The following is a 14,999-nucleotide window of genomic DNA, read 5'->3' as shown; positions in this document are numbered from 1 at the left end:
GCGGTAGAACTCTTCTTTATACATCCATGGGTACAACTTCAGATAAAAATGAACACATAATGAAATATGACCCCCGGTTTGATGATTGACAGGTCACAGAACAATGGGAGCTATCTACCCTTACCCAGAATTTAAAGTAAGTCACACAGACTATCTCCTCTTTACTCTTCTCGCAGCAAGATGTCAGAACAAAGTGAAAAACAAACAATGGCATAACATATTATTAATATGTCGGGTAGTAATAAATGTATTTAGTATTTCTAAAAATCTCCTGAGGGAGAATTCCCCCAGACCCCCCTGCTCGGGTTGGATTTCCAGCATGTGTGCCTTTTTATATACAGTAGTTCAGCTTTGATTCCATCATCTCATTAAACCTTTTTTAAAAGCATACTTTAGTTCTGTAAAGAGATATAAGGGATATATGCATTGTACTTCACTTTTATTAATATTGTATGCTGAAAAGCGTATATTACAGCACGTTCTTTTGTTGAATAGATTTGAGTGCTTCAAAATGTTGGGTCGCGATGTATTGACCAAGTAAAAAGTGGGTCCCGAGGCCTGACCAGTTGAGAACCACTGGTTTAAACCATGTTACTGTCATTGGAAATATATCTTCTGCTATTTAAATGGAGTTTCTTTAAGATCCAGCGTTAGTGTTTCTTCTCTACGTTGGAAATCAGTTTAAAACGGCTTGAAGCCATTTAACTGTGACATGTTTTACCTGGCCTGGATAAGGCAGCCCTTTCCTGTGACAGCTGCTTCTGGTGGCAGGTCAATTGTTGTGAAGAGCACATCAGGAACCTTGAAGACACATAACAATTATTACTACTAATTCATGCTTTTTCCCACCATTTTAATAAATGGGACAACGATTTACACGATTTCTGCAATCAAGATGAATATATTTGACACCTTTTGCCGCCTGCACTGGTAGCAGTAAGTGAGCTGGGCTGGAAAGGGCATGTTGAGCTCATCATAGGGGATGTGGCAGAAACCACAACTCGGAGGAGACGGCTCCTCAAACCTGCAGAAAAACACACACCATCTGGAATCATCCTCAAAACTCAATTCAAGCTGTGCTGACATAAAGAGTATACAAACAAAGATTCAAATCAGTCAGTCATAAATCATATCAACCTGTGGTCGCCGATTACGATGTCGAGGCAGCCTTCGCGCATATATCGAGGATTCAGGATGGCTGCTGTGCCTGAGGCTGACAGGATACACACTTCCTCACTGGGTCAAGGCGAGGTAGAGGAAGAAAGGGAAGAAGATGAGAACACAACGGGAACTTGTTTAAAACTAACTGGGTTATAAAATGAACATCAACAATAAGCAAAGCAGGCAGAAAAAAGGAAATATTTGTACTACTACATACCAGATGCTAGTGCTCTCACTGTACCCCACCACAGCATGGCAACCAAGAGCTTTGGCATGAGATTTGATCTCCTGGCGTATCTCCTCCCACCAGGCGTCGCGAGTCTCTGGCTCATCTGGAAAACACAAAACTCAGAGTCAGACAGTTTCTACAAACCATTCCAGGTGGCTGAATTATCCAATAAAACCTCACTGAACACTGGAGTCTTTCTACTGCTATCAAGAGTAAAGCTTACCTAGTTAACTGTCGACGTTGTTCAATTAAAAAAAGAATACTTCCTGACACTACACACACTCAAACAGGAAATATGACAAGCCTGTATCTAATCTGTTGCCAATGTGAAAAATAACCAGAAAATAAAACACACATCATAACAATACACTGATGAAATATGAATTAAACAATGTTTCAAAGCAAGCCAAAACCAAGTATCATTTTGTCAAACAAAGTGATATTATGAATGATGAAATGAGAGTTTTAAGGATGATGATGAAGGCAGAGTCAACGGTTTGGTTACTTGTGTGTTTTTTAAATGCATATGATCTCAAATCCTTTTGTCACTCAATTCTCTGTCTCCTTTCAGAACAAAAGGACACTGGTGAGAGATACAGAGCCGTGTTGTGGCTTCTGACTATAGAAAGAAGATCCTCCTGGATAGTAAAAGAGTTACTACAAAAAAATGCCTGATGTGATTAGTGTCTCTACATTGTTGACAAACGTTTCAAGTTCAAAGGGATTGAGCCTTCATCATAATTAGGCTAAACCATGGGTGGGTTTCAATAATCTCATGAGGCTTAACTCCACCACTGTTACATCCAAATCCTTCACGAGAGCCTAATCGTTGCCAGTTGTGAGTTTGATCTCACTCAATTCTGGATCACTGAACAAAGAAGACATGAAAGGAGCTACATTAGAGTATTGAGCCACACCCCATGTCTCCCTGTCAGTCAGGGCCACATGCTGACAGGGCCCCAAAAAAAGAAGATAGAGAGACTTCTGGGTGAGACAGGGGAGGAATGAATGAGGGGAAGATTTGGAGAAGAGATGAAGAATAACGACTGATGGCCAGGCATCAGGCCCTTTAAACCAGAAGCAGCATGTCACACAGGCACAGGCTCACCAACGTGCACGCTCATGACCATGTTTACGCTCATGGGCAGAGAAGGGCCATATTCATTCACCAGAGCCCATTAAATCTAGTTTTTGAGTTAGATAATATTGAGTGATGGCATTCTTCCTCCATTACCCAAGCTCATGTTTCCTTCCATCCCAATCATTCATCCCAAATCCATTTTTTTTATTTTCCTCAACTGCCACCCATAAAATCACCCCTCCTTCCATGCATCCATCCCTCCTTCTCTCTCACTTTCTCTCAGTATGAATATGGCCCAGTGAGTTAGGGATGCACATGCGTCAATGGCTCTCTGTCACACAGTAAACCTCCTAAACCTCCTCTGGTCTAGACAGGTTTGACCACGATGCTGATTCAGGAAGCGTTAGAACAGCGCAGGGACAATGTTAGGGGAAGAGCTGCAGCTCTTCTGTGCAGCAGGATGAGCTGGGGGGGGAAGCCAGGCCAGGTTTCGATCGGGTGGGGTGGGGACACAGCGCATGCTCAACTCAGCCCAGCACACACTCACACAGTTTAGAGAGTGGAGAATGGCAGCTCACTGAATTGATCAATGTTCAGTGTAACACTGTCGGACTGGCTTTTGTTGAATTTCTTTGTTGATATAGATATGAAGCCTAGCTGTTCTCAAGACTTCAGTGTTGGGTGCATGCTATGAGGGCACAAGCCTCACTCCAGTGAGCTGCCATTACTCCTGTGGGTGAGAGCAGTAAAAGGGGGGAAATACCTGCAGTGACACTATTCCAGTCTAGCAGTTTGTATGAGCGAGTGTTACCCAAGGCTGGGCCAGAACACACCGTTAGTACAGAAAAGAGAGAAAAATAAAAGAGAGAGTCCAACAAACAAGCACAGCACAACAGCAGCACTCCACAATCACTATGCAAAGACAGACAGAACTCACAGTCACTAGAAAAAGTACTACAAACTATATTATGGCCTTCTAATACAATCTAGAAAGAAGATGACTGACAAAAAAGAAATTGAAAATAGCAAAGAAAATTGGAGAAGAGAAGCTATAATTAAAAAAAGGAGCATGCAGCATCAGTCTAAGTCAGGTTTACCTCCACTCCCTGTGGAGTTAACAGTTGGTATACATTCAGGGTTTCTGTATATATGTTTGAGGTGAAACAAACTTAGAAAAGTTGATGTTTTTACTTTTTAAATTGTTGCCAATCATTGCCAAAACTAGTAGATGGTTCGCATCATCTGCATGCTTGTGCATCCTTGTGCATGATACAAACAAAAACAGGCCACAACTTGTAAAACTATAGCTACCTGTGGTCAAAAACTCCACAGGGTGCCTTATAGGCTCTGTAGTAATTATAGTCAAGACATAGTGACATTGAGCAGAGCTGTTAAACCTGCAATTTTGGATCAGCAAAAACCTTAAGAAAACTATTCTGTTTACACTAGTTAGTTAAAGAGATATACTGTAGGCCAAGTTATTATATGCATAGACCTTCTTGAAGATTATCAGTACAGTGTTTTTTGGATATCTTATATTAGTTTCCCTGAACATCTCTAAATAGAAAAGGCTTATTGTAACACAGCCAACATTAATGAGCGCTCCCTTGTCCCTACATTTTCAAACAACCTAGAGTCAAAGTTGTAAAAGACCATTAAACTAGCAAGGGTATTATTTACTGAAGCTACCAAGATCTTTAACAGGCAGGTACTTGCCTAAGGGCAAGTGTCTTATTTGAATGATGATTTCAACATAGAGTTAAGAATCTTATTTGATCATTGATGAGCACATTTTAAAAACACCACAGTACCTCACCACAGCGCCACCTGCAGCCAACAACACCAGACAACAGAAGCAGCAGGCGACAGAATGGAGCCATGCAACAGTACTGCACCTCACCTCCAGAGAGCAGCACCTCAGCACACAATTAACACAGCGACACACACACAGACACACTCACTCACAGCCATCACATGACCAGAACAGACTTTACATACCACAAAGCCAGTCAGTCAATCACAAGGTGAAAGTTGCCCCTATCCATACAACGGGTTTGACACAACCAATGAAGAGCCTGTGCTAACTTAATTTCCATCAAAATGCTACAGCCTAAAAGTGTGACCAGGAACAGCTTTCACCTGCTTTGGAACAGAACTGAAGTCTTTCAACATAATTGTTCTAAACAACCAAACTGATTGGGACTAGGACACAGAACGAGATAGTAATGGGAAGCATTACAGCCAGTTGCAACAGCACACTCACACGATAATGTAGGTCAATGGAGGAGCTCACTCGTATCGCTCGGACGACAATGGACATTAGAAAGCGATGTGCCTATGAGCGCTGCACTCACCAGGGTTGTGTATACGGTCCAATAGTTTGACAGAACGAGCGCTGACCACTCCACCGACATGAACCAGAAAGCCAGGAGGGAACGACGTCAAGGTGAAAAAGGGGAACTCCTGCAGATAGAAAACAGTTGTGTCACTTACAGTAAGGGAGAACACACTCTGGACTTGCCAAAGTATCTTTTTACTAATCATCAGTCACTGCTCATTGGTTCTAAAACTTAATCAGATTGTATTGTTATTCAGAAGTATATATCTTAGTGAAAACATTTGTTAATCTAATATTTGTATTGGGGCTAAAGGTGCAAGAATACATATATTTAAATGTTTAAATTTGTCTCTCAAGGCATATAGTAAAAATGTATTGATTACAAGAAACATGTTTTTCCCTGTATCTTTGACTGGTGTGTGTGTAGGCTTAAAACTATTGTTGTGTGAGGAATAGTGCCAACATGCAGCAAGGGTTGAGTTTGATGGTGTCTCCCCCATGCAAGGTTTACCCCTGAGTAGTCCCTCACTCGATCCATTCCAGGCTACACTTGTAGACAAACATTTCAAATAGATCTGGAAGTGATTGAATTTTTATTTATTTTTTTACTATGAAGCCTACATACTGTATTTGGTACCACTGATTCAGTGATCCATTCAATCCTTGCAAATCTATATAAATGAATCAATTAGGTTTGGAGTTGAAAGTGAAGGACAAACACACACACAAGGTCCTGGCTGAAGGTATTTACATGCTATACTGTCCATTAACATGACAGTTGGTATTTTGCTTCCAGTCAAATCATTCTAATCCATGCACTCACTCACGAAAGGAGCTGGAAATACTTGTACCGCCTGCTAGCCTCTTTGTATAGTTTGAAGTAATGACCACCTTTAAAGAAAATCTGAGGGACGTCCAAACATGCATGTAGATGTGATGAATGGCTTTGGTGGGAACAATCAGGTGGGACCACAGATAAGCTTGTTTCTTGTCCGGTACTCCAGCAAGGGAGATAGCTACTACTTTAACTGAGAACTCCTCCCACTCGGAGCAAGGAGGCAAGAATGAGGATGAGGTGAGCGTGCTCATTCCCATTGTTGACACAGGATAACCAAATCAGACTCAGGAAAATAATTCAGAAAGGAGGGGAGGTGTTTGACATGAGTATCCAGAAGGCACACACACGCACAGTCACGCAACCCTTCAAACTTGAAGGGAACACAACTCCTAGCCTCCGAGCCCTCCGGCAAACATGTCTGTGAATCTTTTAGAGTGTGCCGATGGGGGCCGAGCAAATACAAAAGCAGGGGTCACACAAGGACCACCCGCCATGCCCCAGCCTGCCACTCTGAGATCTACAGACAGCACAGGAGGGACAGGTTAGGAGTTGATCAGACGTGGTGGTGGTGGCCATCAGTTGGTCAGGGTGTTAGGGGAAAGGTGGAGAGAGAGGAAGTGCCACACTGATGGGACATACCCTGGCGTTTAACAATAACCCAGAGGAGGACGCTCCCTGAGTAGCACAAATGGTCAAAAGGACAAAGAAAGGGAACATTACTTGCTCTTACACAGACCCACTCCCCATTAAACACGTACATGTAAATTAGTGATCTTTCACAAAAAATGCAGGTGTGAAAAAAGTGTTTGACACTGTGAGACATCTGAGACTAAAACACTTAATGCAAACTAGTTTTCAAAGCATCTCATAAATGCTAAGTCTAGCTCACTACTTTGACTATGAAGTGTTTATTTCTTATGTGTTTCATTTCAGTGATGTAGCCAGTCAATCAAGGCCCAGTCTGAAACAAAACAGTGTCTGTGAAATTCATGAAACTTAAATCGTGCAGGGTAGTTCAGTCTCAAATGTCTGCAATTTAGTTTGTAAATACATGTTTGAGAATATGTTGAGTTGAGTCATCGTACCCTCTGCTCAAGAGCCGTCTGCGTCTGCTGTCTGAGCAGGGTCTTCAGAGGCCCCGCCTCCTTCCCGGCGCTACCTCCATTGCCCATTCCTGATCATAGAGAGGAGTCCAGCTTCAGTTGTTGTTACTTGAAACACACACATCAATGCACTAAAAATTCAAACTGTCAGTTGATTATTTACATTGCAGCATTAAGTTATTCTGACAAACCAAGTAAAAGCAACAGCTGACAGAACACCCTAGACAGAAGACAGTAAACAAACCTGCTTTACCCTCATGCTAAGATTACCCTACTCTTAAAATGTTTTCCTATTCATATATTAATACTGAGCCTAGAATAAGGTATGCCTGATAAATACATCAAACCACATGCTGGAGTAGGACTTTAAGTTAGTCAGTAGTGTTGTGTCACAATAAGCTCTGGGCAGTTGCACCATGCATGGTTCCTTTGTTTCGGATAACACCAAGTCAATCTGAACAGTTCTGCTGTTGACCCAATATACAAGAGAGGCGCCAACACTGTCATGAGGTTCCGTTACTTTGTGACACACAGCGGTCCTACTATACCGGAGGCTGCCAGCAGCAGGTCCTCTGTGAAGGACACGCTTTTTCTCAGCAAGACAGTGTCTGAGTGGACGCTGAAGGGAGGGGGCGGGGTGCTGGCTCTATGAGCAGAGTTGTGACCACAGATCACTGAGCCAGAACCAGAAAGGGACAGAGTGTCTGTGGAGAGGGTGGGGGAGCTGGGGCACAGGAAGATCCCAGGCCTGCTTCTCACTGGCTTCACTATCCAGCAGAAAAACAGATGGAGGGTGCACAGAGAAACACAGATATATTCAGAATGGCAGACAGGCAGAGCAAAAAAGGAGAGGAGTCAAAAACACAACAACAAGGAGGGGGGTAAGGACGTGACGGGGAGAAAAGGGCGGTAGCGTAGAGAAAGAATAAACTGACAGACTAAATGTATCATTTTGTTTCACTTCATTTGCTAAGCGCAATGCTCAACAAAGGAAGTGTTCTCGTTAGCCAGGTGCAGAGAATATGAGAATTATATGACAGAGCAGATGAAATATGATAAGAAAGGAAAGGAGAGGAAACAATGAGGAGGGATGTTGACTTGGGGGACTGCTGGTCGCCACCTGAGGGGTCCGGGGAGCGGCTCTGGTAACAAGGATCTTCAGGCTAAACAGTCGATTACAGCTGAACTGTGTTAATGAATATGTCCTTGAGGGCAGGGTTTCACTAAACTTACCTTTTCTTCAATGATTAACCATAATGGCTGCTAATGAAGAAGTGACCTTAGATCAGCAAACAGCCCCTCATGGGACACAATGCTTCTACAACAACAACAACAACAACAACAAGGGGGGATATGGTGTGTCTTCACAAAATTAAGCACATTTTAAAGAAATCGTGATTATTTTTGTTCAATAGTGGGGGAAAAAGAAGACACACCAAGCCACTCAGAAGGGAAAGGATGGGACATGACATGTTTTATTTATTATAAAATAATTTTAACAGAACCATGTAAAACATAAAATAAACAAAACATTGAAAAAAAAAATACCACCATAGTAGCACCACAATGAGGTGAGGGAGAATGGAGGGGTTAGAATGGGAGTAGAAGATGGGGCCACGTGTCCTTACCCGTCTTGGGCGTCAAACTGAGGTCTGTGTCTGATGATGAGGACTGGCGGCTGCATGGCTTGGAGGGAGAGAAGGGGGGAGGGGAGGAGGAGGAGGTGGTGGGGAGGGCTCTGAAAGGGGTTGACGGGCCGGAGGACAGGGTCAGGTCCTCAGCAAATACCGGCCTGCCAGGAGAACATGACACACACACACACGTCAGTCACCACCTCACCCTCTGAGTGTGTGGGTGTGTGTATACAAAGGACTGGGTCATCGTTGCGGTTTTTTGGGGAGGTTTCTGTGTTAATGTATGATTTGTTAGTATTGGGTGAGGCGTGTTTGAGGTGCTACAGATGGTTGGAGAAGAAAAAATAAAGCAAGCATGGAAAGCAAAAACACAAACATACACAAACATTAAACTAAAGAAAGCACTATGGCAAAACACAAGAAGGTGAGATTGGATAGAGGATGAGGAGCTGAAGCATGTGTCCCAGTGGAGGGAAGAAAAGGTCAGGTGACTGTGGAGAGATCAGAGGCCCTTGCAGAAGGATGCAACGGGAAACCTGCCCACCCTCTACCGTGGGGAAATGACACTGGGAAGAGGGCTTTCAGCCTAGTATGAAAGTTTGGGCTTGCTATAAAGAAGGTAAAGGGTCTGTCTTCATTCTTTGTCTTGATATCTCAGTCTACAGAATGGCTTTATCACTACTATTGGACTGTCAACCTACCAAACTCCAGCAAAAATATATTCACTTTTCTCCTTTCGTATTACTTCTCTTTGTATTTAAAACTTTGTGTCTTTCTTTTGTATGATTTCCTTCCCTGCCTCTGCGTACCAGTGAAGATGAGTGTGGGGACAGAGACAGAGAAGTTCTGGGACAGTCTCTGGGAGCTGCAGGCCGAATGCACTGGGCTGTTGTGGGTGGAGCGGCATCCGTGGGCAAGGGGAGACCTGGGCCAATCAGCACGCAGAGGGAGAAGACAGAGGAGCGATTTGGACACAAGCAGTGAGAAACGTCCCAATCCAAATGTAGCCAGAGAGCCAGAGAGGGAGAAAGAGATGCACACAAGAACCAACACCACAACATTGCAATAGAGTGTAAAAGGAGACGAAAAGAAAAAAAAACGTTTGTTTTCACGCTCTCTCTATGTCCCTGTTATTCTATTTAAAGCCTAATGAAAGCAGCAAGGAACTCAATAGCCCTCAGATAAAGATCTCAGTCTCACACAAACATGCACAACAGGGATGCAAACACAAAATAAAACAAGTCCAAAACAGGCACGGGGACAGCAGTAAAAGGTCTGTGACTAACGATCATTTTCACTATATTTAATCTTTATAATTGACTAAATGTATAGTTAATCTTTTGCTGTATGAATTTTCAGAAAATAATACAAATGTTCATCCCTGATACCCAGAGTCCAAGGTGCTGTTATTAAATGCCTTGTTTAGCCAGTACATAATCATAGGTTTCCAATGAAGGACATTTTCGTATTTAAAAAAGGCTGAAAACTGCATTTTCTGCATGAAAAAGGTATTAAAATGGATACAACGTTTTTAGAAATGTATCCCAAAAAAACTGACAGAAAGTTGAAGAGTGGAGAGACCTTTGCAGAAACCACCAAAAGATGTTTACATGCCTAATATACGAAATCTCATGTGCACTGGCAAAGCTATATATGTCATGCATACAAAAAAGTAAACATGCACTCAACTCTAGATAAGCTTACAGTAATTGGATGAAATCACAAGCTAACCACTCAGGATGAGGACAACAGAACAAAGTGAAGGAGCTTGATTTGAAAGCTAGATACTCACAAAAAGACGCAGCACTAAAACATGCAGAAGCAGAAAGTAATGCCACAGCTGTCTATCGAGCAGACAAGGGCGGGGGCGTTGAGGGAGGATGAATGTGTACACTCTACATGTGTGTGTCTCAGGATATGTTGTGTGCTGTTAGTTTTCATAGTACAATACATATGACACAATAAACAAACAACTACAAACAGGAATCAAAGATTCTGAGACACACACAGGAGTAACTGCTATACACACACTAGCATTCACTACCTTTTATCCACACGCTCTCCCTCTCATGCACACACCATTCTTCTTTCCCCATTCTCACACGCTCGATTTGCAGACAAACTTGCACATTAGAAGAGGCAGGGTCCATGCTTGTGTTGATGTTTCATACTCACTCCTTTCCATCCTTAGAAGGGGAATTGCAGGCATTGGAAGGCGGGGCTGTGTTAGGGTGCATATGTGTGTTGGAGTTAGGGGCGCTTCCAGAGCTGAGTTTTTCCAGTGTGCAGGCGGTACCTATGGCCCGGACCACCAGGCCTGACTCTCCCTCCAGGTCAAAACACTGCAAATAGCCCACCACTGCATTTCCGCCCATCTCCAGTACCTTAAGCCCTATTTTCCTCTGTAGCTCTCCTAAATAAGGAGTAAAACACAGCCATATTAACAAGAGGCAGAACAGGAACGACCGCATTTTTCTTTCTCCACGCCAAAATGAAAAACGGATCACTGGGAATGTTCTTACCGGACATGAGAGAGATGAGCCTCTGACGGGCCTCATTGGAGGCCCGAGGAGTTCTGATACGGTCGATCCACTGGTACTCCGGATCTTCATTCACCACAAGTTCCTCCACAAACCCGTGTACCATCGCTGCCTTGTAGCACCGTGGAATGGATGAGGCTACGATACACAATTAGACAAACGCCACATAGAATGAAAAGATTTTAAATTGAGAATAGTTTATCTAAACTTTCCTATAGCTATAATTCCACTTGTAGCACATAAAGAGTGATCATTCCTGGTTTAACTATACACTATTGGCAGTGATAAAACCTGTATTTTTGTTCATATTCGAAATGAAACCCAAACTACATTTTGTCAATCTGCATTGCTAGCACACAAATTATTTTGTATAAGGTATTTTAACTGTAAACAAACAATTGTGAACAGAAAGTCAAGTCAGACTTACTGCAGAAGAACTTGACCCCACAGGACGACTGTCTGAAGCGGTTCAAATCATTGAAAAGCTCCACTTTGACGAGAACATTAATCTCACCTCGAATACCTAATAACAAACAATAGAAATAGAAATTATAATAAAGAACGGTAAATATTGAAAGTTTTGCAATTATCATAGTCAGATGAGTTTCCTGTTGTACCGTGGATTGTATCATAGATAGGGAACCAGCCAGAGATGACAGAGGCAGCCTCACTGCACAGCAGCGGGTCAATGTCAATGTAAACTTTCCCTATGGCATCATTAGCACTGTAAGTATCGTGGTCCAACACTGTGACCTGCAATGGCTCATCCTGCAAGTCCTCATCATCAACCTACAAATCAAGAGAGGGAAAGAATAAAAAAGAGCAGAAAAGAGTAAATTCTAAAATGTAATGAATGTATATTGTGTGGTGTATTAAAGGCACACTATCACTTCCTGCAATGGAAAAGAGAAGCTCATAGGCCTTTTACCTCAAATTTGAACCATTCTGAGTTCCACTGTGGGTTGAGGGATTTGGGACAGACATCGGTTTTAAAAGTTGTGTTTCCAAACTTAACCTGAGAAATGAAAGACAAAAGACAAGAAGTTTCTTTGATTAATAGTGAGATACAGACCATACTGAACCCAAGAGTAAAATGTATGTTGTCACAGGTGTAAATGGTTTCAGTAAAGCAAACTAAAAGTCGTGATCTGCAGGCTTCACTCACCTCTACAAAAGCATCAGTAAGGTCACTGGCTCTGTCCATCACAGGCAAGTGGCGCCCTGCCACAATTTTGGCCTTCAGTTTCCCAGGCATGATTCACTTTATAGTTGAACTGTAAACAAAATAATAATAATAATTCGTGTTTCAATGGTGTTCTGGACAAACAGTTATCAACGCTGCTGTCACTATCAACAGGGAACAGAGTGGAAAACTTAACAACATAGCCATTTGTTGTTGACAGTTTGGACAGCCCCTTATTTAACATACATGTCCATGAGCTAATAAGCTAGCTTACTTAGCTAAATGTAACGTTTCTTGTCTAACTCCAAATGGTTTTATCAACTTGCTTCAAATATATCTATTGAACTAACATTTATAAACAAGACATTAACTGTCAGTTAGCTAGATTGTGTTAGCAAGAAAATCCACTTAGGGTAACTGCATTGCAGTCAATCTGCTTAGCTCTACCTGGATCGGCCATGTTTCAACAATAATACTGCAAAGCCCATGTACTAATAATATGACTTTGCTAATACAAGTTTAAACAGTATCATCCTTACCAGTGCTAGACTATGAACTGTCAATGTGGACCTTATTGTTGTCATTACTGTTGACAGCCAACCACTCGTCTGACCTCCGTTTATCTCCCATAACACGACACGTTAAATCGGTTGCTAGTACACCAGGCAGGAGAGTGTCGTTTGAATAATATTCAGTTGAAATTACAGTTTATAAATGTACGGTCCACGAAAGGACCGACTAATCAATTAATTACACCTATCAGTGATTAGCGCGTAAAGCTAACTGCTAGCTTCATGAGGGTCCAGCTCATGATGAATGAGTTTCCACCACGGGTTACTGTGTGCTGCCTTCAGGTACACCCCGTATACTCGTTCTTCCGTTCAAACGCTAAAAAAACAGAAACGAAATTAGCCTAAACAACAATTACGTTCACTATAAGCACAAATAAGAATAAAATAGAAAAATTAATACACTTAGCAGCACTGTGCGTAGATGTAGGCTTTTCGTGGTGTTTTAAGTAGCTACGTACACACAAAAAAACAATATAACGAAGTTACCTAAAGGCATCATTAGGGTTCGTCTTGGACATGCGCAGTGAAGGTCCTCTTCCTCTAAACCAGGGGTGGGGAACCTCCGGCCCCCGGGCCGTATACGGCCCGCGAGATTCTGGAAGTAGACGTAGTTCTGCCCTTTTCCAGCTAAAATGAAGAAGCATAATACTTGAAAAGAATATATATATATATATATATATATATATATATATATATATATATATATATATACATTGGCGTTTTTATATGTACAAAAGTGGTGGTGCACAAAAAACGTAGATGTCTATATATAAGCTTCTGCAGTGAGGTTCATGGCTGGTGAGGCACTGACACTTCAGGTTTACAAATATTATATTTTGACCTAAATCAAAATATAATATTATTTTCAAAAGCTTTTTTAGTCTGAAGCTTCGATTAATTTTAAACAGACAGTTCAACAAAAGGATACCCAAAAAATGTAATTTTATCATGTAAATATTGAATTGTTCTCTCTTAGTAAGAGCTACGGTGGCCGGCAGGTGCAAACGCGGAACAACGGCCCAAAACGCATACATTAGCAGGAAACACCTGCAAATAATGAAATGAAAAACAAACAAACCCTGAAAACAAATACAACAGAAAAACGCTGCATTTACAGAAATTATGCAAACTAAATACAACACACAAACCCCGAAAACAAACGCAACAAAAAAACGCTGCACGATATGCAAAGTCCAAAGCACATACAAAAAAAAAACATTCCGGAAGTGCTCCAGGCCTCTAAGGGGCGCGCTACGTGGAACAGATTGATGTCTGACCAGACATAGAGAGAACGAACAAGAGTGATGGAAATNAGCAATGAGATTTCTCCATAGGATTTTAGAAAATAGCTCAAAATAAGATCTGTGGGAAACGTACCTGTTAGATAAATGCACGTTTTGTTCAGCCGGATAATATCCACATGTCTACCCTACTTTTATAATTTTCGATAGACTTTTGAGAATACAAGAGGATAAGGAGGACTTTTACAAACAAGTAATAGAGATTCAAGTCCAGAAGGATAGCCAAATGGACCTCATCTTCAAGTCAAGGTAAGGCCGCAATTTGATTGAAAATGGGATCTTACTAAGAGAGAACAATTCGATATTTAAATGATTAAATTACATTTTTTGGGTATCCTTTTGTTGAACTGTCTGTTTAAAATTAATCGAAGCTTCAGACAAAAAAAGCTTTTGAAAATAATATTATATTTTGATTTAGGTCAAAATATTATATTTGTAAACCTGAAGAGTCAGTGCCAGTGCCTCACCAGCCATGAACCTGACTGCAGAAGCTTATATATAGACATCTAAGTTTTCTGTGCCCCACCACTTTTGTACATAACGCCACTGTGTAGCATGACCAGTCGTGTCCACATCCGGTCTCCTACATCCTGTTAGCTCTATCACAATAAAAGCATAACAGCTAACACCACATCTCCCTTTCTTAAGAAAACAGAACAGAACTGTCACATTTATATACTGTGACTCAGAAAATGCAAAATCAGGTGANATATACAGTGGCGACTGGTCATTAGGGGCAGGTGGAGCACAGCCCCACCTAGTGTCAGCGGAAAGTATTAAAAATATTTTTTGCATTTTTTTGTAATCATTATTTTTAATACTTTCCGCTGACACTAGGTGGGGCTGTGCTCCACCTGCCCCTAATGACCAGTCGCCACTGTATATATATATATATATATACAGGGGTGCACATAAGTGGTACGAAGGTACGCATGCGCGGCAACAATCTGAAATGCGTACCGTCACTTGTGTCACAAAGCGCATTTGCGTACCGATGTATATGTGAAGCTTTTCCATAA

General features: G+C 41.7%; 1 protein-coding gene across 1 annotated transcript; it reads right to left on the bottom strand.

Annotated features, from left to right (window-relative positions):
* Positions 1-721: 721 nt before the first annotated feature.
* Positions 722-12,926, bottom strand: c2cd5 (C2 calcium dependent domain containing 5; the record flags this gene model as incomplete). The annotated part of the gene is made up of 17 exons (XM_010785245.1): positions 12,647-12,926; positions 12,090-12,198; positions 11,853-11,939; positions 11,542-11,713; positions 11,352-11,447; positions 10,907-11,062; positions 10,560-10,797; positions 8,379-8,542; positions 7,299-7,517; positions 6,733-6,821; positions 6,287-6,322; positions 4,826-4,934; positions 3,235-3,288; positions 1,379-1,493; positions 1,138-1,236; positions 913-1,024; positions 722-801 (listed from the first exon to the last, which is right to left on the bottom strand). Coding segments are annotated over exons 2-17 (1,916 nt in total), but the record flags the coding sequence as incomplete, so codon positions are not given.
* Between the last annotated feature and the right edge of the window lie 2,073 nt (positions 12,927-14,999).

Source organism: Notothenia coriiceps, unplaced genomic scaffold (genome assembly GCF_000735185.1).
Source record: "Notothenia coriiceps isolate Sejong01 unplaced genomic scaffold, NC01 NC01_scaffold00027460, whole genome shotgun sequence".
Taxonomy (NCBI): domain Eukaryota; kingdom Metazoa; phylum Chordata; class Actinopteri; order Perciformes; family Nototheniidae; genus Notothenia; species Notothenia coriiceps.
The sequence above is the reverse complement of the archived record's forward strand: the minus strand, read 5'-3'. Positions and strand labels throughout refer to the sequence as shown.